Genomic DNA, 23,577 nt, shown 5'->3' on the forward strand with positions numbered 1-23,577 from the left:
TGTGATGGGCTGCTTGATAATAACGGCTTAGGACCTGATGATGCGGAGGCTATGTTAATGGTAGAGGGATCACAGAGATCAGCAACTGAAAAAACCTGTGACCTGTCGCACCTTGAAATTGGAAATATTCCTGGAAATATTTTTCATATCAACTTGCATTTCAAGCTTTTTTTCCGGTTACATCATCATTTACTGTACCGTGTGTGGTGATGTAACGGGGGCAATCTTTTAAACCATTACTTTCCGTTGTGCACTTTTCTCTCTCTTCCATTTTGTTCTCTCTATTCTTTATTTTATTGTTAATACCTTGATTATCTATTATTTTAACAGCTAGATCTCCATTTTGCATTCATTTCTTTCTGTCTTTGCTTATAGTCAAAGAAAAAAGGCAAGTACACTGTAAAGCCCATTGGTGTGAAAAAGCATAATTATTAAATGCCCAACTGGGTATCTGTGTGTGGCAGATAGAGTGAGACGCGGAATTGAAATGGCTGGCCTTGCCTTTTGGATTTATGCTTGAGGAGAGCCTCATCTATTTTGTTTTTCCCTCACAAAAAAAAGACTCCCCGCCAAGACAATTTACTTGCAAGGCTCTGCTTACTGTTGCGGTGCTGTGATTACTATAAATACATGACTTTTATTCACCATGATCTGACAGTGTACTACAGCAAGAGGGGCTCTCCTGCCATCAGGACTTAGAGTCAATTTCCCTGCCCTTTGCATGTTCCTTTGAATCCAAAAGCTGAGGTACAGAAGATGAGGGGGAAAGGGGTGGGGCCGGTCTTTCTCATACTGATAGGCCAAGGTAGCTCCATCTGGAAGTTTTGATCTGGAGGACCCTTCTGGACCTGGTTGAGGTCAAAGCCCTCAGATGTAGCTGGCTAGTGGGCGGCTGATGAGAACAAAGAGACAGCCTTTGATATAGTGTGTGCCAGCGTCTGCCCCCAAACAAACAGGATGAAAGCCTGACCTCTAATCCCTCCCTGCTTGTTGCCCTTTTCTCAGAGAACTCACTGCTAAACAACCAGGACCAGTCAGACAAAATCTGTCCAGATCCCTACCTTGAGAGAGAGGTGAATAACGTTGCAGTATAGACTAAACTAGTACTACTACTTCAAGTCTTGAAATTCTTAAATGGCATTCTTAATTTCTTATTTTCCAACAATGAGAGACCAGACAACATCACACCGCACTAAGCAACAATGCAATTCATTCAAGGGCATAGTGTTTGTGGGAGGGGAGGTTTTTGTGTTGGATTACCTTTGCGAGCAATGCGGATGCAGTTTATTCTGGATTCCTGAAAGAGAAAGAAAACACAGACATTAGAGGTGGATGATGTCGTCTTGCATTTTGCATAAAAGAGATGTGATAAAAGAAAAGAGGATGATGTGAAATACTGAACTGAGACACCCAAATATATCATGTGGAAAATATGTCCACAGCCGATAAAAACACAGTCTGAATGAACATGATGCTACACAGTAAACAAGTGAGTCCCACATCTGGAACCACAGCTCTGTCTCCCCTCTCTGTTGATTCAACCCTCTGATTAAATATATTAAATGACTAAACATTAGTGGGTTGCACTACTCTTTTCTAATAAAGCGTAATTACTTTATGATAGAGAAACAGATAAACTACAATAAAAATTATTTAGATTGATATAGACAAAATACCCAAGAGTTTTAAGTCCTATTAACAATATTATATTACAAAATGTTTTAAATCTGAGAGCTGCAGGGAAGTGTTTGAGAAAGAGATGAGATATTTTAGCGGAAGGATAAAATATGAGAGTTTAAAGAGAGAGAGCATAATTGAAAGCGGGGAATTCAGACCAGTGCATCAACATAAAAAGGAATTCATTTTATTCAAATTTTAACTGATGACATCTCAGTATTATGAAAAGGACCTTTGTCAAACAGCTTTAATGAGATCTAAGACTGTAATCCAATTCCATCCTGCCACCTCATGCAGGAGATGCATTATCAAATTAAGATTTACAGATGCTAATTCAGGCATTATGGGACAATTATGCAAATTTGACCATTCGGAAAAAATCACTTTTCTCAAACTCCGGTTAAATAGCTTTTTTTTTATATTGAAAAGCCATTTCAAGCTGTTCAAGTTCTTAATATGATGGTTAGATCTGAAAATACAGAGCCAGGTTCTAGACAAAGGTGTTTCTGTCAGACAGGAGGTTATTTCATTGCTATAAACAATCCGCACAGATCTAAAGACTGACATGTTAATTATTAGCAAATGCAATTTAAGATTTATGTCCTCTTTCATTAATATGCATGAAACATGCATAATCTAAGGTGAGATTGAAAAGACAAAACAGGCAAATAGGCAGGTATGGATACAAATGCATATTATTTATAGTACATCATAAATCCTTTGTAAAAATTGTCGTCAGTACATAGCCCTTCTCATTGAAAAACTATTCAGTTTCTTTTTAAGATGCCTTTTGAGATTATATATATATACTGTGTGTGTGTGTGTGTGTGTATATATATATATATATATATATATATATATATATATATATATATATATATATATATATATATATATATATAATTAAAAAATACATAATGATGTATTATAATGGAAAAGTACATTATTGATCCCCAGGAAGAAATTTACCAAAAAGTGAAAAGCAGTATGTTCAGGTCATTAAAATGAGTTCCATCTTTACTAGCCGCAACCTTAAAGTGATGAACACATCAGTGCATCAATCATTATTATTATTATTATTATTATAATAATGGGCTATTCAGTACTTTTACTTTTGGTACTTTACATGTATTTTAATGCTTATACCTTTGTGTTTTTACTCAAGTTGAATCTTGAATGTAGGACTTTTACTTACTTATTGCTACTTTTAGGATCTGCATACTTTAATTTAATTAATTATTTATTTGTTTATTTATTTTTTACAAATGGTTATTATATTACTAGAAGTTGAGACGTTTTTCAGATGTGTAAATAATCAATACGCTATGTGAAAGCAGTTTTTGTTTGTCATGTTGTTGCCTTTCCACACAGCTCCATGGTTAAATCTTTAAGCCCACTTACAGTGGTACATACTCTATTTATGAAATGCTAACTTGCAGCACTAATGCTACAGAATATGACATGGATGTGAATAACAAAATATGTGGATAGTTAACATTTTTTGAGAATCCTGCCTTCTTTGGTTAGTTATTACTAACTAACTAAGGAATTCTCCCGTAAAGACTAAAGAGCTTCCTCTCATAATCATGAAGTAACTGGACGAACTGCTTAGTAACTATTCAGTGTGGTGTAATCGTTGATTACCAATATTTAAGTGATTAGTAATACTTCATAGGGAGTTTCCCATGAAAAAAGTGGGGAGAATGTTAATTCACAAATATTTACTTATGGAAGATGTTGGACAAATGTTGACCTGATGCTGGTACGAGAGAAAGTGAAAAAAAAAGGAAAAAGAAAAGTTAAGGTATCAGCGGATCGAGCTAAGTGAAAACAACAAATACTTTTCTTGGTTTTGACATTGTGGCAGATATTTTTGTTGTAATACTTGACAACGGACACCTCGTTGGGCATTAACCCTTACATACATGACTGTTTTCTTCCACAGTGAGTGGCCATAAGGTAATTATGCTTACATATTCTCTTTATAAAATACCCCCCAGTACAGTATGAATAGGAATATGTTCAATGAATGTATGCTTCCATACAGAATCACATTTCAAATGCTAATATTCTCTTTTTTGTCCTACATTTTGTGTGACAACCGTAAGCACAGTGGTAACATGTTAAAAGCCTGAAATGCATAATTGTACACAGAGGATAGACAGGATGACAAAACACAAAGTAAGATATAAAATAGCACACACATTAAGCAATTGCAACATTCCAGTCCAAACAGGTTGCATGCGTCAAACCTTAACATCTGCTTTGTGGGTTTGATAGAGAAATTAACACTCATTAGGTCATTAACATTTTATTAACTCTGGAACGTTAATAATGCCAGTAACAGGCCAATGAAACCATGAGTGTCGTACTGTACTATTGGCGGTTTGTCTAATTGCTGGTATGTTATGCTTTTTTATGTTATTTTGCTTTTTTATGTTGTCATAGTCCTGTTGTGACGTGTATTCTATGTACTGCTGTTAATTGGTTGTATGCCCAGCAATTAGCCGCCCCTCTGCTGTGCTCATTGAATTGAACTACTGTAAATCACAAGCTTTTTAGCTGACATCCTGAGTAAAATCAAAACTTCTTGGTCTTACATCACGCCCACAAGAAAACCTATGCATTGAAAAAGCTGTGATGTCTGAAACACTTACCCTAGAATAAAGCAGTCTCTAATTATGTGTTTGCAGGATTAAGCTTTGTCGTATTTTGATTAAGTAATCAAGTAAGTGCGGAGGCTTAAGTAAGTTCCTGCCCTCCTAGCACACTGTTGTTCATTCAATAGGAATTGTTGCCCAGATTTTGACTCTGACTGACTGCTACTGTATTTCAAGGCAAAGCCAGCAGTGATTGAAAGACTGGAGACAGTGTTGGCTGTGTAATTTGGCCCTGTGTGGGTCATGAATGCTGGCCCCCTGCCAGGCAAAACAAAACCTAATCCCATCCGCTGGTAAAGCCAGGCCTCCCCTATCTAATCCCATGCTTAGTAGCCTAGTTGTGTGAAGGGCTCACACTGCACTACCTCCGTGTATTTCTCCATTGGCTTGGAAAAACATCCCACCGGTGTTCATGGGACTTTATAATACACACATGCCAAGTTAAAAAAAAAAATGACGTGATCACAAAGTAGCCATTGACAGGACTCAAAAAGTCAAACCAGTAACCCAGCTTGCATGTATTTCTGCCCAGATGATGTTACCCATGGCACCTTTTCTCAGCTCTATTGCTACAGTCTGTGGATATTTAAGCAGCAGCTTTCTACCTCAGATCATCTGCACCTGTGCCCAATTATCTCTAAGTAATTGCCTTACCCAAGTAGCAGCACTTCCTGTAATGGAATTTGGAAAGGTAATGTGGCGTCCTCTGGGTATGACTGGATGATGAGCAGTGAAATGGATGGAAACACAACAGTGTTAAATGACGCACTGCTTCTCAACTAACAAGGTCCACAACCAGGATTCACAAAGATTTTGTTATATGGACAAAAATGTCGAAATCTCAACGCTTTAAGCCTGGTTATAGGTTGGTCCACACTCACTGGCAATTAAAAGAAATTATGCAAGTGATTAGGTACATAAAGAAAGACAGGAGTAGATAAGGACATTAAAGAAAGGCCCATTGAACGAAGTACATGAGATAACAGGACACAAAAAGAAAGGAACGGGACAGAATAGGAAAAGCAAAGAAAATAAAAGCTGAATGAAGTGGAGTACATTGTTGATGCTGAGTAATTTCAGCTAATCACTGCTCTGTTAGCTGTAAGTAATGCATGCAAGTAATTCCCTGTTTCAGCTATGCTTTGTTTGCAGAGAATCAAAGCGGTTGGATATAAACATCATTTCCAAGTAGTTACACTGCCAGCTCAATATGTTTTCATCATTACAAATACTCTTTTAGCGATTAACAACACTCATCATTATTCTGAACACTAATGTCTGCAGCTAGCAGATGAAGTGTTTACAGATCTGGTGCCCAACTGGTTGGTGTTACCAATCACTCACCCCTCTGAAGTTGCTCATAGCCTGGAAGTAGACAAGGTAGCTTTTGCGTGGGTCCAAAGGGCTGTTCCAGTAGCCGTTGTAAGTGTGATTGTCGCCCACAGTGAAGGGACTGGCCTCTGGAAGGCTGCTGGGTGGCAGCTCGGCTGTGTAGTAGTGTGGCGTGCCCCGGGCCTGCGCTTCACCGTGGGACATGGGCAGCGGGAAACACTCCTGAAGCCCCAGCTCTCTCTTCACTTTCTTCACTGTCTCCTCTTCAATTACCACCTGATATGTACTGGACACAGAGATTTGCACCTTTAATAAGCCATGTTTGGTATAAAATAAAACATAAATCCAATGTGTACATCTGAGATTAATTCCTCACCTGACAGGTGCACCCCTGCCTTGGGCCGGGCGCAGCAGGACAGTAATGGTGCTCTCTGTCTCGCTCAGGGGGGATGGCATGTCTCCGTAGTCAAACGTGGGAGCTGAAGACACAGAAAAACACAGAATTTACATGTCCATACACACAAAAACACATAATGGCATACCCAGTGTTAATTTATGCCACCTTAATTCAGTTAATATTCAGTCTCTGCTTCCACATAAACGTGTTCAGCTCTTGAATGTCTTGTGATGCTGACAGACCCTTGAAAGCAATCACCCTCTCAGTGCTAATATACCCAATACCCATATCCTCATATTCAGTACACTGCTTGAATTTCCCTTCTACTTGCCTTGATACAAGTCCAATTAAAAGTTATGTGTGTGACGCTAAATTGAACAGGTTTCTCATTTAAAAGGATTTGGCTAGAGTCTTGCTCCTCCCTGGAGATGTGGCGGCACATTTGTCTTTAATATCAGTAGTCAATTAGTGAGGGGAAGCAGAGCAAACTAATCATGAGGAATCAATGATTATTATATTAAGTTTGCTAATACCGCAGCAGTTAAGGTGAGGCATTAAAGGGAAACTGAAAGCGCATTTATTGACAATAAAGGTCTGATGTGGTTTGTAGAACTAAAACAGGGTGTAATGCCTGTTGCCAGACAGAGTCTCTTTGAAGGATGATTGTGTATCAGCCACAGGGCGCACACATCGGAATGTGTGTGCACGTGTGCCTATGAGGAAATGTGTCTAGTTGGATACTCTGCGGTGGGTACTGCTTGAAGATGCTGACAGTAGTAGCTGTTGAAGGTGTTCAGTGTTTGCTAGCTGTCAGTGCAGATTTGAGAGACACTCAGTGTAAGTGAATGTTCTGAACCGTGGGCCAGTGGAGGAGGTTGAGGATGATCTGCAAAGACTTTTTGACTCTATCTGTGGTCTGTCTTTGTGCCAACGTTCTGTCAGCAGCCAGTAAGCAGTGATAGCACACTAAATCTATAATTAAACAAACAAGGCCTCTCTGTGAAAACATAGGGGCAGAGGGAAAGAGTACATTTGTCAGCGAGAAAGGGTGGGAGTGTGCTGTGCGTTCATAAGAGGGGGTAATCCCATCCCTTAACAAGCGTTAATGCATCATTAAGAGGGAACAGAAACACAAAGGCCGGATTTCTATCACCAGTAATAAGCTCGGAGACTCTCGGATGTGACATTGTGCCTACAATAATAGATTGCATCTTTCTTTATCCTTAACACATAGCAGTGTCCCCTCTATGGTGTTTCTCTGCTTCCTAGTTAATTTACTGTATGTCATGAGGACTGAGATGAGTGTGTCACTTGTTTGGAGAGGAAATGGAAGCTCTTACACACTGGGAGCAGTATTGCCTCCGCATGAGAGAAGACAGATGCCGTGGTCAAAAGAGAGAAAACCGAGATCCTAATTATAGGAGGCAGTGGGTGAAATCTTGCGTTGTACCTGCGTGGTGCATCAGTGATAGGCAGTGATGGCACGATAGTGATGTCTACATAGACAGGCAGTTTCCGTTTCTATTATACAATTTTACAGCCGCTTTCACGCTCCCTCGCAAGCACACATGCTCAATCAGTAAGTGGTGCTAATACCTGAGATGTTAGTGGTGATTTCAGTTAGGGCAGTCTGGCCAAAGCCCTTGACTGTGCGGGCTCGAACTGAAATGAGATAAGTTGTTCCTGGGTGGAGGTTGGAGAACATGTGGTAGGTCTCATTTTTCAGCTTGGACACAGTTCGCCTCGGTCCCGGGACGTTGATGCCTGGATCAGACGACTCAATGCTCTGGTAACTTATCTGTTGAAAACAAGATGGTCTCAGGGTTATATATTATAAAAACCAGAGTCACCTCAGCACTGATTTTATGTTTAATTATTGTAGCCGCTAACACAGCTCTGCAGAGGTCATTACATCAAGTGGCTCTGTCATAAGAAGTAATTCTAATGTGTGATTGATATGATTAACTTCACTCAGAAATTAATTTGGTTCTCCATATCAGAGTGCCTATTGCTCGGGTGGGTTCGTAGTTTTGGATGAATAGAGCTTGAGTGGCATGGCACTGTTAAGTCAAAGTCATTAGAGCAACCTGGAGTTTAAAAAAAAAAATGTTATTGGTAAGTTATTTACCAACTAAGTAATGCATTATGAAGGATATGGACTAAGGACGCCCCACAGTAAATAGAAGATTTAAGTGTTCACTCAATAGCGCTGACTGTTCATGAGTTTAATTAATTCTTATTAACACTCAAGAATTGCTTTTCATGAGCGTCCTTTAAAAGTAAAGAATTTTATAAAGTTTCTTTCTCGAGAGGTGATTTGCCTCAACTCAGTGCTACTCTCATGAGATTTCCACTTATGCTCTTTAAAATAGTGGAGAGCTAAATGAGACAACCTTACTGCAATCAAACAAGACTGAACATACTGTATTAGGACATACATTAGAGCTGGGAGGGATCCACTTCATTAAAGGAATGAGCACACACTCACTACGCACTGTATATGCTCATATGCATGTAAAGTAGTACACACACTCACACTGAAGATGCCACTCTGTCCACATCTGAGGCTTTGCTGATTATCATAAGAAGAGCTTAATTCCCTAAGATAGATTGGTGAGCCATCCAGCGAGTAAACACAGACAGACTTCTGTGTTTCCTTTACAAAGGCAGACATAAAAGATGCCTGAGAGTGCTCGGAGCAGTGAGGAGGGCTTGCAGGACAGCATGGCTGATGGGCTCAGCCAGAGTGGTCAATGGTTTAATCTGAGAGAAATGAAGAGGATTTCTACAGCTCTGTTCAAAGCTATCTTTGTCAGCTGAGAGAGATCAACACATTACAGGGTAAAAAATCCTGTACACCCTCCACTTTATATGTCAAACCACAAATCCTATTTAATAATATCCTTGAGGCGACATTGCAAGAGAGGCCAAGGAAAGAAGGCTTGAAGGTAGGTCGGCAGGCCCATTGATGGCTCACCACAGTCAGAGGGCATACAGTAAATCCAAAATCATTATCCGGCTGAACATAATGCTTTCAGCATAACAGATACAATACATGTGAGTTATCTATTAGTGACACAGGGCTCTATTTAAATGGCACAAGACCAGCGTTAAGTGCTAGGCCATGTGCACATTGTCTGTGAGAGCGTATCCGAGCATCGCTGTTATTTTCTCTCATGTAGGCCTCGTGCACCAAACACTAAATGGTTGGGTGAGGAAACATATGAATTGAAGCAGAGTGGTTTGGTAATGAAGGACATGTCTGTCTGTACTGTGTTAATTACAGTGGCATTTGAAGAAAATGGCTCACCAAATACAGGGGAAAGTATTTCTGCACTGACAGGGTGTTGCTGGAGATTAAATACATTTTAAATCCAAATTATTTCGGGACTCGCTGGCAAAAATCGTCAAAACTGACGGTTGTCGATCTAAAATTAAGACAGATTCAGCAACTGCATAGCCTATTTCTCGCATACATTTTGAAATCCTGGAGCAGACAGGCCCACGTAAAGTGTTTGTCCAATCGGAGTAGCCATCACAGTTGTATGAGGGCGTAGCCTGTTTCCCTTGCTTATCAGTGGTCAGTAAAGAAATCTGATAACTATTTCCCAACTGTTTAGGAGCCAGTCATTACTATATCCGAGTAAGTATGTAAACTAAGCTAATAATTAAGAAAAAACGCTAAAAAACAATTTTAAAGGGACAGGACATATACATTCAACAGGCTGTCTCTCTGAGCTCACCTCATATTGGGTAATGAGGCCATTTGGCTCGACGGGCTCCTCCCACTTCAGGAAGATCATGTCATCCAGCGGGGTGAAGGTAAGCGACTCTGGGGCTATGCCTCCGGGAACTATAAGAAATTTTCAGAACAAACATTGGTCGGGAAAATTGAAGTGTTAATCCCACAATGACCCTCTCCTGTCAATATCACAGAAGTAAATGTCATAGTGGCTCAGACCAATGCACCACATGAGACACTCAGCCAGCCAGAGAGAAGCAGGCACAGAACATCACATAAAGACACAGTTAATTCATGATCTGCATCAATTTACCCTCTGGTCTAAAGGCATTTTCACTTATCTTCTTAAATTTACCTTTTCATGGTATTTGCATGTAACGGATTCCCATGTGTTTCGTATCAAAGTGTTCAGAACAATCTCAGCTTTCCGTACATTGATGCCCAATTTATTTCTAGAGCAATGTGTAAAGAGATAATTTGGCTGAAACATTGATCTTGGCTTTTTGAAAGTGTCTTTTGAAAACAAACCTTAACTTGTGATGTGCTGTATGAATTGTTTTGGTGCCGCAAATTAGTTTCAAGTCTTAGGTTACATAAAACGATTACATAAACAATTAAATGTTTGAAAATAAAATTGTTATTATTGTTTTTTGAGTAGGAGTTTTGTCAAGGTGTCTTTAATCCTCATTTTAATTTATATCTATCTTTAGTTGAAATGTATTGATGGATATGTCAGACGCTTGCTGGTAAACTTGTTTCTGAATGACAGTGAGAAGACTGTCAGTGCCTGAACTTTCAACATTAGACTGTTAACAGTTTTTTTGGGGCCATTTGGTTGCAGCCCCTGTGTGTGTACAGAAGAAGACTGTTATGTGAGATCCAGGCCTGAGGCTAAAGCATGAGCCAAACAGCTGAGTCAACTGCTATTTTTGAATTGAGTTAGTCTGGAGGACAGAGATGCTTATTAAGGCTTTTGGGGGAATAAAGCATTTATAATTGACATGTACTGTATACATAGATATATTTTTTATCACTTCAGAAAAACTAAAAAACTCTCTTTCTCTCTTGATCTTTTTTCTATCTTTTGCGGTATGTATCTCTTTCTGAAAAATCTTGTTTGTTTTGATTTTTTCACAGCAGAATTGATTTCTCACTCAGCTGCCATGCAGACGATGTGCCACGGCACAAAGGAATAATAGGAGATAAGAAATAAGCACAAAATCCTATCTCAGGGTTGCCGGAGACTCAGATATAATGTTTTCTCTTTTATGGTATTTTTGTCTGAAAATGAAATGGATCTTTTGTAATGCCAATTCTATCCTCAGTCAGATGGTAACCCTCTATTGTGTGAGATAAAGTGAGAGGAGCTGGTGTTAATGTTTTGAAATTTTAAGCACATTTAGACAATATGAACCCAAACTGATTAACATATGTATTTTTAAATTTCATCCACATGTGGTGCACTTGATTTATGTTGAAAAGCACATTAAAAACCCCAAAACAACCCACTCAGTATTAGTTAAATGTGACAGTAAAGTTTTAGCAGTTGGCAGTCTCAGGTCTGCATAGTCTCCTCTCTGACATTTACCATGAGAATAGTTAAATTAAATTTAGTTAAATAGTTAGTTAAGTAGTTAAATTCGAGTTATTCTGGTGCTTTTTAAGACGTCGCACTCCTCCAAAACACAGCTTTCTAAAGTAATCCATGTGACCATAATTGAAGATATGACAATGATAACACCAAGTCTCTCTGAATAAAAGGTGAAGAAAGTAAAATGCATGTGGGACACTTTGCCAAACTGTTAACTGCATTTTAAAACAAGAACACATTCAGACACCCCGCTAGCAAGCTACACGCTGAAAGGTTCTGAAGAAAATGTAGTTTGTGCAACAAGGCAGGCCTGCTTGGTTCTTTCAGAGAATGATTTCAAAGCTTTACAAAAAATATGTTTACGGCATTTACTTTCTAACTTGGACGAGACTATTGTGATGGTAACACACTATATAATTTAAAAAGAAAAGTGCAGTAAGATCCTATTTCTGTAGCATAAACAACTTTATCTTTTACACCTTTAATGAAGATGCATTGCAAGAGGTTGCATTAGACTGCGTTAGTTTTACTCAGGGGTGCCTAATAATTCTAACCCTAACTAAGTTTGTATTAAAGTTAAAGTGAACATTGCTCTCAAAATATTTACCATTTTATACTGACACTTCAACTTTTTAGTTTTCCTGTCCTATACTTCCACACAATCTTTTCTGTAAACTCCTTCAGAGACTTACTGTCCTCCTCGGTCTGGAAGGTGACCTCTCTGCCCTCTTTCTTCCCCTCTGGGTTGGCCAGTGACAGACGGACATGGATGCCGTGGTAGGGTGGCAGATCACGCAGCGTGAAGCGTGAAGCATTATGTTCCACTGCCAGGCACTCGCGCACAGTGGTGTTGTGGCCTCCGCCGCCTCCCGCCGTGGTGTAGCGGTAGCACAGGGACACTGAGTAGGTGTGGCAGCGTGTCAGGTTGAACGCCAAATTCTCCCACTGCAGGGACAACTGCCTCGGCTGGATTTCTGTGGCCGTAAGGCCCCGCAATGGACGCATAGGCTCTGGGAGGGAGGAAGATTAAAGAATATAAAAAGGGAAAATTGAGTAATAAAGAAAGCAGACAGAAACACAAGCAATTTAATTAGACAAGTCCTGAAGAAAAAACACTGAATACTTTGTTTTATTGTGAAATATTTGATGTCAGACAGCACACCAAGCAAATGACATTGCTGATGATGTCCCAGGACTACCCTGGCAGTTTTTCACTTGTTCTCCTCCTACATGCTGCCATATTGCTCCGCAACAACATGGAGGTCAGCGGTTTGCTGCCAGCACAACCCACCCACATCCCAATGGCAGAGCAAGAACTCATGCCAATTGCGCTAATTAATAGGACAAGCTGTGGGTTGCTGGGGCACTCCCACCAGTCCCACCCGCCTCTGTGTCGCTGAGCAAATTGACTATCCAGTAGTTATACTTCCTTGCCCTGAGGTTTAATCCACACACAAAAAGGCCAGTGCTATACAAGGGCATTCACTTCTGCTGGTCACTTTTACTGCTGGGTCATCGCGATGGCCTGACGCATATCTTTAGAAGGCACCAAGTTAATTCTGGTCATTGCAGTTTTAACCCTGACTTTCTCGGACTAAAAGAACAACAGCTCTGTCTTTGATATCCTCCTTTTAAATGTAGTGGCTTGCTGAGAGATACAGAGAGCCTCTATACACAGCAGCACAGAGCAACTAGTGTTTAGGAGGACGTCTAAAAACTGAAGAGTGTCTGAGTTAACCCAAGGACTCGGCATCAATGGAGGCATTTATCAGTGGCCATTATTAACACTGTCAATTTTTTTTGTCAACAAATATGCTATATAACATATTGCATTTCTTTATTCTTTTAATAGAGCACGTTGAGTAATTGGCCAGAGAGGCAGGGAGTGACAGCAGAGATATGGGGTACAGGAAGAGATCAGTGGAGTTTGAGGTGACTGGCCAAGGTCTTCATTTCTTCAGTGGCTAGCACACTCAGTGGAATTCTTGCTGCAGCACAGATTAGTGCAGGGAACTTACTTACTTAGAAGGTAGGCTAATGCATCACTGAGCAGGGGTTGATGCACTAAACCAAGAATTATCAAAGAAAATGGATTCGAAAGGTGCTCTGTAGCTGTGCAAGGACACACATTTGCTGTATAACATTAGTTACCCCTCTAATCTCTTTATCACTCTTTTTCTAATCTCTTTTCATCTCTCTTCGCTCTATATACTTTCAATGTACACATGTTCAAACACACATAAATTAACATGCCAACATTAGATACAACAGCCCTATGCCCAGATTTGTATGCACTTATTTCTGTCTGTGGTAGAGCAATTTTTTTTAAAAAGTGAAATTCTATGACACTTCCAATTTATAGTAAAAGGCTTCTGCAGTTACCAGCTTTCTATTTTAATTTGCTGTCTGGCATTGCATACCAGATAGAAATATGACCAGAGCACTGATCAGAACCTCATCCACGCTAATGTGATGGCAGATAGATGGGTGGGCACAGTAATCGCAAAGTAGTAGACTGCACCCAGCAAGAACTGTTAATGTTCCATTGTTCAGTGTGACTGAGGATTGTCTTAATGGTGCAATTGATAGTCTGCACAGTCTGAGAGCTAAATAAAGAGAGGCATTTAACTGCTGAGTTAATGAAAGCCAAAAAGGCCACAGTGTGCTCATTGTGGGTTTTCTCAGTGGGCATTTGTGCCAGCAACTTCCCCTGGCCTCGTCTTATTTGTGTGTGTGGCACGGGGCACCCATTCTCTGGCACCCTGTGGCATGAAAACTGCAGCCGCCCCAACATGGCCAAAAGCCCAGAGCAACGTGCTGATCCTTAGAGATTGGACGTTAGAATGGATGTGACAGGTTCTGGTTTATTATCTCCCCTAAAACTGTGACCCGGGACAGCAGCAGGCCAAAGCAGAGTTGCCTGAGATTGCATGTATCTGTGGAGGGGATCTGCACTGACTGTGTCAGATGGGGAAAACCAAATTCATACAGACATGCATGCCCTATGCCCATGTGCGAGCAAAAACACAAGCACACATAAATCCAAACACCAAAAACGTGATCACATACTGTAGGGAATTCTGGCTTAGAGTGGAAGACATGATAAACGACATGCAAAGAAAGGCAAAGCACTTGTGTTCCTAGTGTGCCTAATTTTAGTCAAGATCCGGTATTTGCTCCCTCAAGTAGACCATGAGCATCATGGTCAGGAGCTTTCCAGAAGGTTCAGTGACCCAGCAGCAGGTGGAAGCCCATTAACATAGTTCGGGGACCACCTGCAGTACAAATGCTCGCCTCTCCTCTGTGATCTACTTGAGGGGCTTCAAGCTGTGCCAATGCACCGTGCTGATAATCACAGCAACGGCTCATCAAGCACACCTGGATGGCCATCAGAGCCAGGCAGAGACCATGTTCACATTCACGGCCATTAGTTTTACAGCACCCGCACAAGGACAGCTCGGCTCCGAGAGGACGGGAATGTGTACGGCAACACCTTCTAGCCAACATGTTTGGGAAGGAGGCAAAATATTCAGCGGTCACGGTGGCAAGACACAGCTTCTGGAGAGGAAATTCACTTTCCTCCTAAAGACAGCGAAGAGTCCAAATTTCCCTTCTGTTCACTGGATAATTACCTCCTCCCAGGAATCACTACAGCACCTCCATCATCTATTTTCTCCTGCTTAAACCCCCAACAGCAAGGGGGGGACGATCAGAATTCAGCGGTGGAATGTGAGGTCAGTTGGGATAGCATGGACCAGATGGTTTGGAGCATGGGTCAGGGGGAGCTCTTGGAACCAGGTGGTTATTTGAGTCTCCTGCAGGGTCAGGAAGGTGAGATACACCAGGTGGAGGAGGTTTACAGCGCCGCAGCTTACAGTAAAGTGTGTAACACAGCTATACACCCGGGTTGGAACTGTGAACACTGATAGAGCCACGCAGGAGTCAATCAGATGTAGCTGCATTATAAAACAAATTCAACCATCAGTCACTCGCAGCTTTGCAGCTACCGATGGAAAAACGACATGACTGGCAAAATTAATTTAACCTATACTTCCTCTGTATTGAACTAGTCCTGCATCTAAATGCCCTGTTTAACAGCTCAGCAAACCCAGCAGTATTACTTATCCCACACATGGTTGAACAAGCTAATGTCACAGTGGTTGAAATGTAAATACATCATTAAAAGGCTGAGTTTAGGGACTTTCACAAACACCGATACCAGCAACTGTGAAAGCAATTTCCGTACACCATGAATGCTTTCTCGCTTCACCTATCGCACATTCACTCTCTCCATCTTTACTGTTTCACTCTCTCACTTTGAAAAACTATCCTCTCTCCCATTCACACACTCCCACACCGCAAGCCTTCCTTACACTTTTTCCTCTCTTGCTATTGACTTTTTCTACTTTTTTTTATTATGAATTTTCTGTGTCTCTTGAGTTTGGGGTGGGTTGTGCAGGGATGGGGGAGGGAGGGCTGTGAGCTCACTCATGGCGGCCTGATGAATGGGGGGTGTCTGCGGCTGTTGAGAGAGGAGAGTAGCTTTAATATGTCATTGGAGAGGGGGCCAGGGAGGCTCTACTGAAGCAGTGGAGTGAGATATGTGAGGGATGGTGTGTGGCAGGAAGAGACCGTTGGGCATAGAAAAGAGTGATGACCGTGGAAGACACAAATCCAGAGACTGCCTTTGGGTAACACAAAGCTCTCCATTTCTTGTGCCTGTAAGTGCTGAACAAACATTGCAGATGCAGGCAGCGGTAATTACTGGCTGCATCTATGCTTGCATCTATACATCAACACAGTATTCTTTGTGCTATAAATGCGTACATATATTCAAAAGTAAGCATGGGTGCGGCTTGCTGACATCCCGCTCATCTCCCTGGGTGTTCTGTTTCTGGACAGTGACGAATGACATGGGTGCACAGATGTGAGCAGGGTGTACAAAATGTTGAACAAATGAAAAAGAAGCCTAATATGTAAGCTTCTACTGTAGTTTAGGGGGAAGTGATGCTTTTGCTGCAAAGAGGAAGCAGAAAGCAAGTGAATAAAGCTGAAACAATTAGTAAATTATTAAATCAGTTGAGCGAAATAGTATTAGAAATTGTATTTTGAAAGTCAGTTAAGTGTTTCTGGCAACCTGGTTGCAGGTGTCAGATGTGAGGACTTGTTATGTTTTTTTGTCATACTGTTTATGACAGAAATATGAAAATCTTCTAGCTTTGAACTTTTGATTTTATAAAACAAGAAATTACAAATAATTACATTGGGCTCTTGGAATTGATCATTTTCACTACTCTCTAACATTTATAGACACAATATTAATCAATTAATTTTAGAACATGACCTGCATATTAATGAAAATAATCGTTAGTTTCAGCCCTACCAATCTTTTATGAATACGTGAAGTTATACGTATATTAAATTGTCCATAATACTGTCGCCCTCATTGTTTAATTTAAAACCATTTACAGTGTGTTTCTGTTGTTTGTGTGTGTACTGTGATTGATATGTCTCCAGCACTGTCACCTACAAATTCTTGTTCGTTTATTGTATGTGCCAAAGTCAATTTCTATCCTCTTCAGTAGATACCAGAGGAGCCTGCTTTAGGCTAGCAACTGTAGACAGCCAGCTGTTATCTTTTAAATAACCGTCAAACCAATATTGCTGCAACAAAAAAGTCTCCCTCTAAGTCTCTTCAGCTCCGGAGTTCAGAGAATGCCAGTGATAGCAAATGCGCCTTTTCTTAAGAGATAAGTATATGCAGCAACTGAGTTTGAACTTGGCTATCAGCTCCTCTCTGATTGAATTTTAGCAGATTATCGTGACAGATGGAGGCGCATAATGTAAGACTATCAGAAGTTTAGCTGTATGGCTGTTGGGCACTGGTACTTTGAGCTGCGGACCTTTCATGTAATTAATTAATTAAGTCTGAAGAATATGTATTTATCAGTCTTATTTTAACCTAGTTTGTATGTATAAAACTATGCAATTTAGAAAAAAACAGAGCAATGTCCTGGTGGAGGCTGCATTTAACACCCTGCTGCTTCATGCTTGTGGTTTCTGAACAGCCAGGTGTTCAACACACTGAATTCCCTTTTCCAGGGCTCTGGGGACGGCAACATCTAAATAGTGCAGACTGTAATTCCCCTAGGCACTACACACTGCATAATGGGTGCTTTCAGAGGATTGTCTCTACCCGATAACAAATATACAAATCTCATATTTGGTGAGACAAACACAAAACCCAAAATGGTAATATAGTGAATACACTGGTTCATGTTTTCTCTGCAAACATGACAACATACTACACTTGGATACAGCTAAACAAAACTCCATAATTCAGCTCAAAACAAATAACATACGAGTGAAGGCTTGGTGGCGGGTGGTGAGTTTTCAGCTTGCAATGCAGCAGCAGCTACTGTGGCCAGAGAAAAGCAGTGTGCAGTAGCAATAGCACTTTCATGTTTGGAGTCGGGAGTTAAAATACACTGCTGTGTTATTTAAAGGAGAGTGTAGTTGATGGTGATGGTGATGGTTATGGTTATGGTTGTGTTGCCGTCTCCTGAACCTACACTCTGAGCTCTATTAACTAATATGGCGTGCAATCCAATGATGCTTTTAATTTTCTCATTTATTAATAAGGTGGCTAATGAATCACTGAGCATTTTCTCTTTTATTGCTATTGATCTTAATTACATATGTATATGCTTATTTTGTCTTCTCATTACTTTGTTTTGTGTCTTTTGCTTCTTGTTTTTATTTGCCAATTTTGTCTTGCAAATGTATGGCCCCGCTGTTAAGCTATCTGTTATTTTATCAGTCTTGCTGTCTTCACAGCGCTGCGGAGGAGGGCGTGGCGAATCCACACCGCTGGATTCTCTTTCAACCAATTACAATCGTCTTGGGCAGCGCTGGGCAACTCTACAAAATAGCCATGGGAAGGAACTTGTTTTGGTGGAACATGTTCATTCACAGGTTGTTTTAGTCATGCAACAGAAAACTCAGATTGGACAGATAGTCTAGCTAGTTTTTTTGGATTTACCCTGCAGATATCTGAGGAGCAGTTAACCATAGTCCTCATAAATCCACCAAAGTTTAGAATGAAAACACAAAGGAAGCCCAAGGCAATGGACATCTGTCCTAAATGAGGGACATCAGGCGGAAAACAGCTTCAGTAATTTGACAACAAATGTACAGCATTCAGCAAACATGCTGCAAATACACACAACACAATCAAATACATAAAGCGCTGCAAATACAGAAACAATGCAAAAAAAAGCAGGTATATATATAAAAAAATATATATTAATAATATACAGTCTATGCTCGTGTTTCACGCCCTCTTGGCTGGTGCCGTCCCTGAGTTTTGACTTTTCAAAAAAAAAAAAGTGGTAACCATGTAAAATCACAATATTACACTTGAAGAGGCCTACACTTCAGTGGTGAGCCTTTCGGACCTTAAATTAAACCCTGTAACCCCATAACCCATGTAATATGGCTTAAACAAACTTCAAATTTAAACGCTAATGCAGTTTTAAATGTTTTATTACCAAGTTTACAGACACATCTCTGCTGCTTAAGGATCACCTGTGACCTGAGAGCTAAGACCTGAGACCTGAGCCAAGACACACCCACCACACAAGAGATAACATATCTCACAACAACTTAATATTAACAGTCTATGATCTCAAAGCAGTTGCACACCGTTTCACACCAAGATTGAACGTGTCCCATCTCTGTCTGTCTCTGTCTCTCTCTCTCTCTCTCTCTCTCTCTCTCTCTCTCTCTCTCTCTCTCTCTCTCTCTCTCTCTCTCTCTCTCTCTCTCTCTCTCTGGTCAAAAATCAAGCTGTTCCACTTAGTGCTCCCCCTAGAGGCCTAGAGAACTTCCATTGTGTAATCTGGATGTAACGTTTTTTTTGTTGCATTTGTTTTCGGGGTTTGTTTATGTAGCACATTTATGTATTTTGTTAAGTAGCGTGTATTTGCACACATTTGCTGAATGCTGCACATGTGTTTTCAAATGACTGAATTTTTTTTCGTAATTTGCTTGTGTTTTGTCTATTTCCATGTGTTTTCTGAAGTTACAGGGCGTTTGCCCCTGTCTGCCACAATGCAGACGGATAAGATTTTATACACAGTTATGTTTATTTTGTGGGGATAAAAAAATTTCTTGGGAAATAATACTTTAACCTCATTGGGGCTAAAAACCCTTGAAATTAAACAACCAGAGTGGAAAATCACTTTGTACCCAGAGTGCCATAACTTATCATAAAGGATCTCAGGTTTATGCAGGTTTATTAAAGACAAAGAGGTTAGGAACAACTGTATTAGGCGTTCACACCCTGTCCAGTTGCACTGTGTGTTGGAAGCTCACCTGCACACTTAGTCCTGCTCACAAGAGGCGGTCCAGGCGGCCCAGTTCCTCCCTCTCCGGGCCGAGTCAGCAGCACACTGATGTGGTACTCTGTGTCTGGGTCCAGGTGCCACAGCTTATAGGTGACCATGTTGACGCCGTGCACCTCTGACCACGGAGACTGGCTGGCGCGGTACTCAATCTCCTTCCTTATAATGGGGCCATCTCCCAGGATAGAGTTGGTGTTGAGCTGGATGATTAGGTAAGTGGAGCCGGCTCGCAGCAGCTGGGGCGGTGCAATGGGGGATGGAGGTACTGTCGGAGGAAATGAAAAACTGTATTTTCTTTTTCCTGTTCAAACACAAATTTGTGTTGGTAGAAGCATTTGTTACTGGGCCCACAGCACTGCTGCACAGTCTAGGGAGGTAAAGTTTTGTTTGTCATTATTATCTGTTTAATGCAAACATATTTCTCACCATCGTAAAGCCCACTGAGTCACAAGTGAGTCCCTAGAGACTGCAGGATGCGAGCAGGTCAAACTGTGTTCAAATACCAGATTAGTCGTACCTATTAACAAGACATTCAGAGTTTGCCACACATTTTAGCAAAGTAGTGAGTGATAAAACAGCTGTGCATGCAGCACATTTAATGTGTATGATCTTTGTAGCTGAAGGACTGAGTGCTGTACATCTTTTTTTACTCTGAGTGTTCTGTCCTTACAGCTGGTAACCATGGTGAAAGAGGAGATTGCATCACTGTCGGTAAAGATTGCCAAACCATGGATTAATTCCAGAGCCCACCGGTCAAAAGTCACTTACTAGCAGATCCAAGCCACTGAACAATTACACGGGCAACAGTGAAAGGGAGGGAAGGGAATGCAGAAAAAAATGAGGACAAAGCATGAGAAAAGATCAGAGTTATATCTGTGGCTGTGACTAATCACTCGTTCCTGCAGAGGCGCCTCTATCTTTTATGGCCCCCTTTCTTTGAGCTTTCTACATTACCAGCACCTCACCTCCACTCTGCACTGCTTCCCTTTGCTTTGACTTAGCCTGTAGCAGCTCATCGTTTGGGCTGTCAAAGACTGCATCCCTAATGAAAGGACACATTTAGGCCTTAGGACAAGCAGCCAATGGGGCTACAATTTAAACAACTCACTCGTGTCTTTCAAGTTCTTCTAAGTTCACAGCTGTAGTTTTATTTTGTACGCAACATTATTGTCTTTTTCATTGTTTCCATCTGTATATAGAGAAATAATTAAACTAAACATCTTCCTGTTTAATTAGAAATTTAAATGCACTGACATCTATGTTTTAACAAGGTAAATCCCTGAAAACACATCTTCAAATGCGCTCAAGATCAAAATTGAATATGGGGCAACACCAAAAGCCAGGGAGAAGGAAATAAAGATGAAAATGTTTTATCACCATTGTGGACATGCTGCTGTCTCTATGGGGCAAAAAGAGAGCTTCATTGTGCTTCCTGCAAGCAATCTAGGGTCTTGAAATTAGTGGTTCCAACTAATTAGGTGATTATAAGGCTAATTTTAGCTGGGCAGTTGGGGTAAAAGAGTTAAGGAAAGTCTTGTTAAGGACTCGGCCTCAGCTCCTATGAAATAGACCACATGGTTACAGGCAGTTGACTTGAACACAACTCACAGCCGGCCATCCCATCTCGGTGCCAAAAATAACGTCTTTGTCCTAATTGCAAAACAAAACAAGGAAAAAACAAAAACGCCTATTTGCGGAGAGTGTGAGCATTTTAAATGTGATTTCATGGCGTTCTATGAATCCTCATTTACTGGCAGCTGCATGGTGAGAGAGTTTAGTAAAATGTTGGCAACACACCATTGCTTTCTATAACACACCGTTGCCATGCATGGCAGAGTGTTGCCATGGACACAGTTCTGTTCACTCTGAAGGACAGCTATATCAATCCGCTGGAAGAAGTCCGTATAATTTATCAGCTGTAGAAAAAAGTGAGAAAACGTTGATCAACTTTTTTCCTCCAATTCAAGCAATGAAAGCAGGTCTGGTGAGCGCCTATTACTGTATCTTTATATTTGGTGTATGATCGCTACGCAGTACCTTCAGCCGTAGGGACAACAACGTTAATTAGTTTGCTTACATTGCAACATGTTTAGGCTCCCATTTACCTTGTCTTACTTCCTCGGTTAATGGAAATGTTTGGTTTGATGTTAATTAGAGCAGCCGATAGCACGCTAGGTCAAGCTTCAGCTAATGTTTTGTCAACTCAAGCAGGGATTAATATAGCAGCTGGGTAATTTGTCCCCTGTCCCTTCTAGCTAGCGTTAGCTAGTGGCTACCTAACATTGATGTTAGCTACTGATAGCTAGCTGATTCTAGCAATTTCTAGTAGGCAACATATTTTGGGCTTCATTTTATAAACAAAACCTGTAATAGTACACAATCGTATGTGTATTGTTTTGATTACAATGTGTGGACTTTACGTTACACTTTACTTTTACTTTACGTTTCCTATTTTTACTATTTCTTACTGCGTCTGTACCGTATCAACAGGGATCGCTATTGTTGTTTATGTGTGAGACGTCAAAACTGTAACTGGGAGTACAACTATCATGTACAAGTTCACGAGTAGGAAGTTACGGGGTTGACTGCCCTTCCAGGGCACTTTCACGGGTAGAAAGTTACAAGAGTACGGGTTGGCTGTTGTGCAGTATTAGAGATGAAACTAAATTTTCTTTGGCGGAAGCAATACAATCGTAATTAAATCAATAATATCCTTTTTAAATCAATATTTTGCGTAAACAATTTTGATTTGGTAAGTTCAAAAGGCCATTTGACCAAAAAACTAAAATCCGGTAAATCTTAAAAGTGGCAATTCCGTCCTGATTATGAGTTTTAACTAAAGTTTGACTCGGGTACATACACAAAAAGACCTTAGGCTGCATTTTGGTGAGAGATACGATTTAAGGGATTAACAAAAATCCAATAGCTGTTGAGACATTTTTACAAACAATTACAAATGTCAAACGGCTAGTAGCATTAGAGGAAAGTCAAGGGATCCTCTGCGGACCATGCATGTCTGTACTAAATTTTATGGCAATCTATCTGACAGTTATTAGGTTTTTCAGTCTGAACCAAAGTAATGGGCAGACCAACCAATTGAGAAACAGACCAACCTTAGATCGATTATTTAAAAAGGGTGATATCAGCAGGAGCATACAGTAGAGGACAAGGAGATTGGGAATCCTTATTTACCCTTCTCATCCTCCCTTTGCTGAGGGCTGGAGTTTGTTATGCCATCAAACCATCCCACAGCCATGTCATTACTATGCTGTCAAAGCGGTGTCAGACTGTGGGGTTGGAGTGAGTAATGAGAGTGAGGTCACCATCTGTGGTACATGATATGACAGGGGCTGCAGGAGTCCAAGTCAAGTGAACAGCTCTTTGACAGCGAGCTGAAGAGCTGAGAACGGCAGCCCATTTGACAACTGCAGCTCAGAAAACAACACATGTCAGGGAGATTGCATTTGCAATCCAAAGAGCCTTCATGTGTGTCGAGCACCGTGCAATCTGGGTTTTGAGAGTTTTATGGAAATTAGTTTAAAAAAGGTGTGTGTGATTAACACAACCATGCACAACGGATGTCCTACGGGTAATTTGAAATGTGTTCACACTAGTGGCTATTACTGTGTTATGATCAATTTAATGTTTAATTCTCCTTTGAATCACAAGCAGTAATCTAGTGTGACCAAGAAGAACAGGAAATCTTGTTATGATAAAAACCGCAGGAAGACTGATGGTTCGGATTAAAGAAACAAGGGGGGGGGGGGGGGGGG

At 40.7% G+C, this 23,577-nt stretch overlaps 1 protein-coding gene across 6 annotated transcripts in view; it reads right to left on the bottom strand.

Annotated features, from left to right (window-relative positions):
* The window catches only part of ptprub (protein tyrosine phosphatase receptor type Ub), a 153,255-nt gene that overhangs the window by 31,710 nt on the left and 97,968 nt on the right, over positions 1–23,577 (bottom strand). For all 6 annotated transcript variants that reach the window (XM_034875362.1, XM_034875366.1, XM_034875365.1 and 3 more), the window contains exons 7-13: positions 19,776–20,069; positions 12,092–12,409; positions 9,810–9,919; positions 7,663–7,864; positions 6,046–6,148; positions 5,682–5,955; positions 1,261–1,297 (exon numbers count right to left, since the gene is read on the bottom strand). In XM_034875362.1, the coding sequence (XP_034731253.1) occupies positions 1,261–1,297; positions 5,682–5,955; positions 6,046–6,148; positions 7,663–7,864; positions 9,810–9,919; positions 12,092–12,409; positions 19,776–20,069 (1,338 nt within the window). The remainder of the gene's footprint in view (positions 1–1,260; positions 1,298–5,681; positions 5,956–6,045; positions 6,149–7,662; positions 7,865–9,809; positions 9,920–12,091; positions 12,410–19,775; positions 20,070–23,577) is intronic.

This window comes from Etheostoma cragini, chromosome 6, assembly GCF_013103735.1.
Source record: "Etheostoma cragini isolate CJK2018 chromosome 6, CSU_Ecrag_1.0, whole genome shotgun sequence".
In the NCBI taxonomy this organism is placed as follows: Eukaryota; Metazoa; Chordata; class Actinopteri; order Perciformes; family Percidae; genus Etheostoma; species Etheostoma cragini.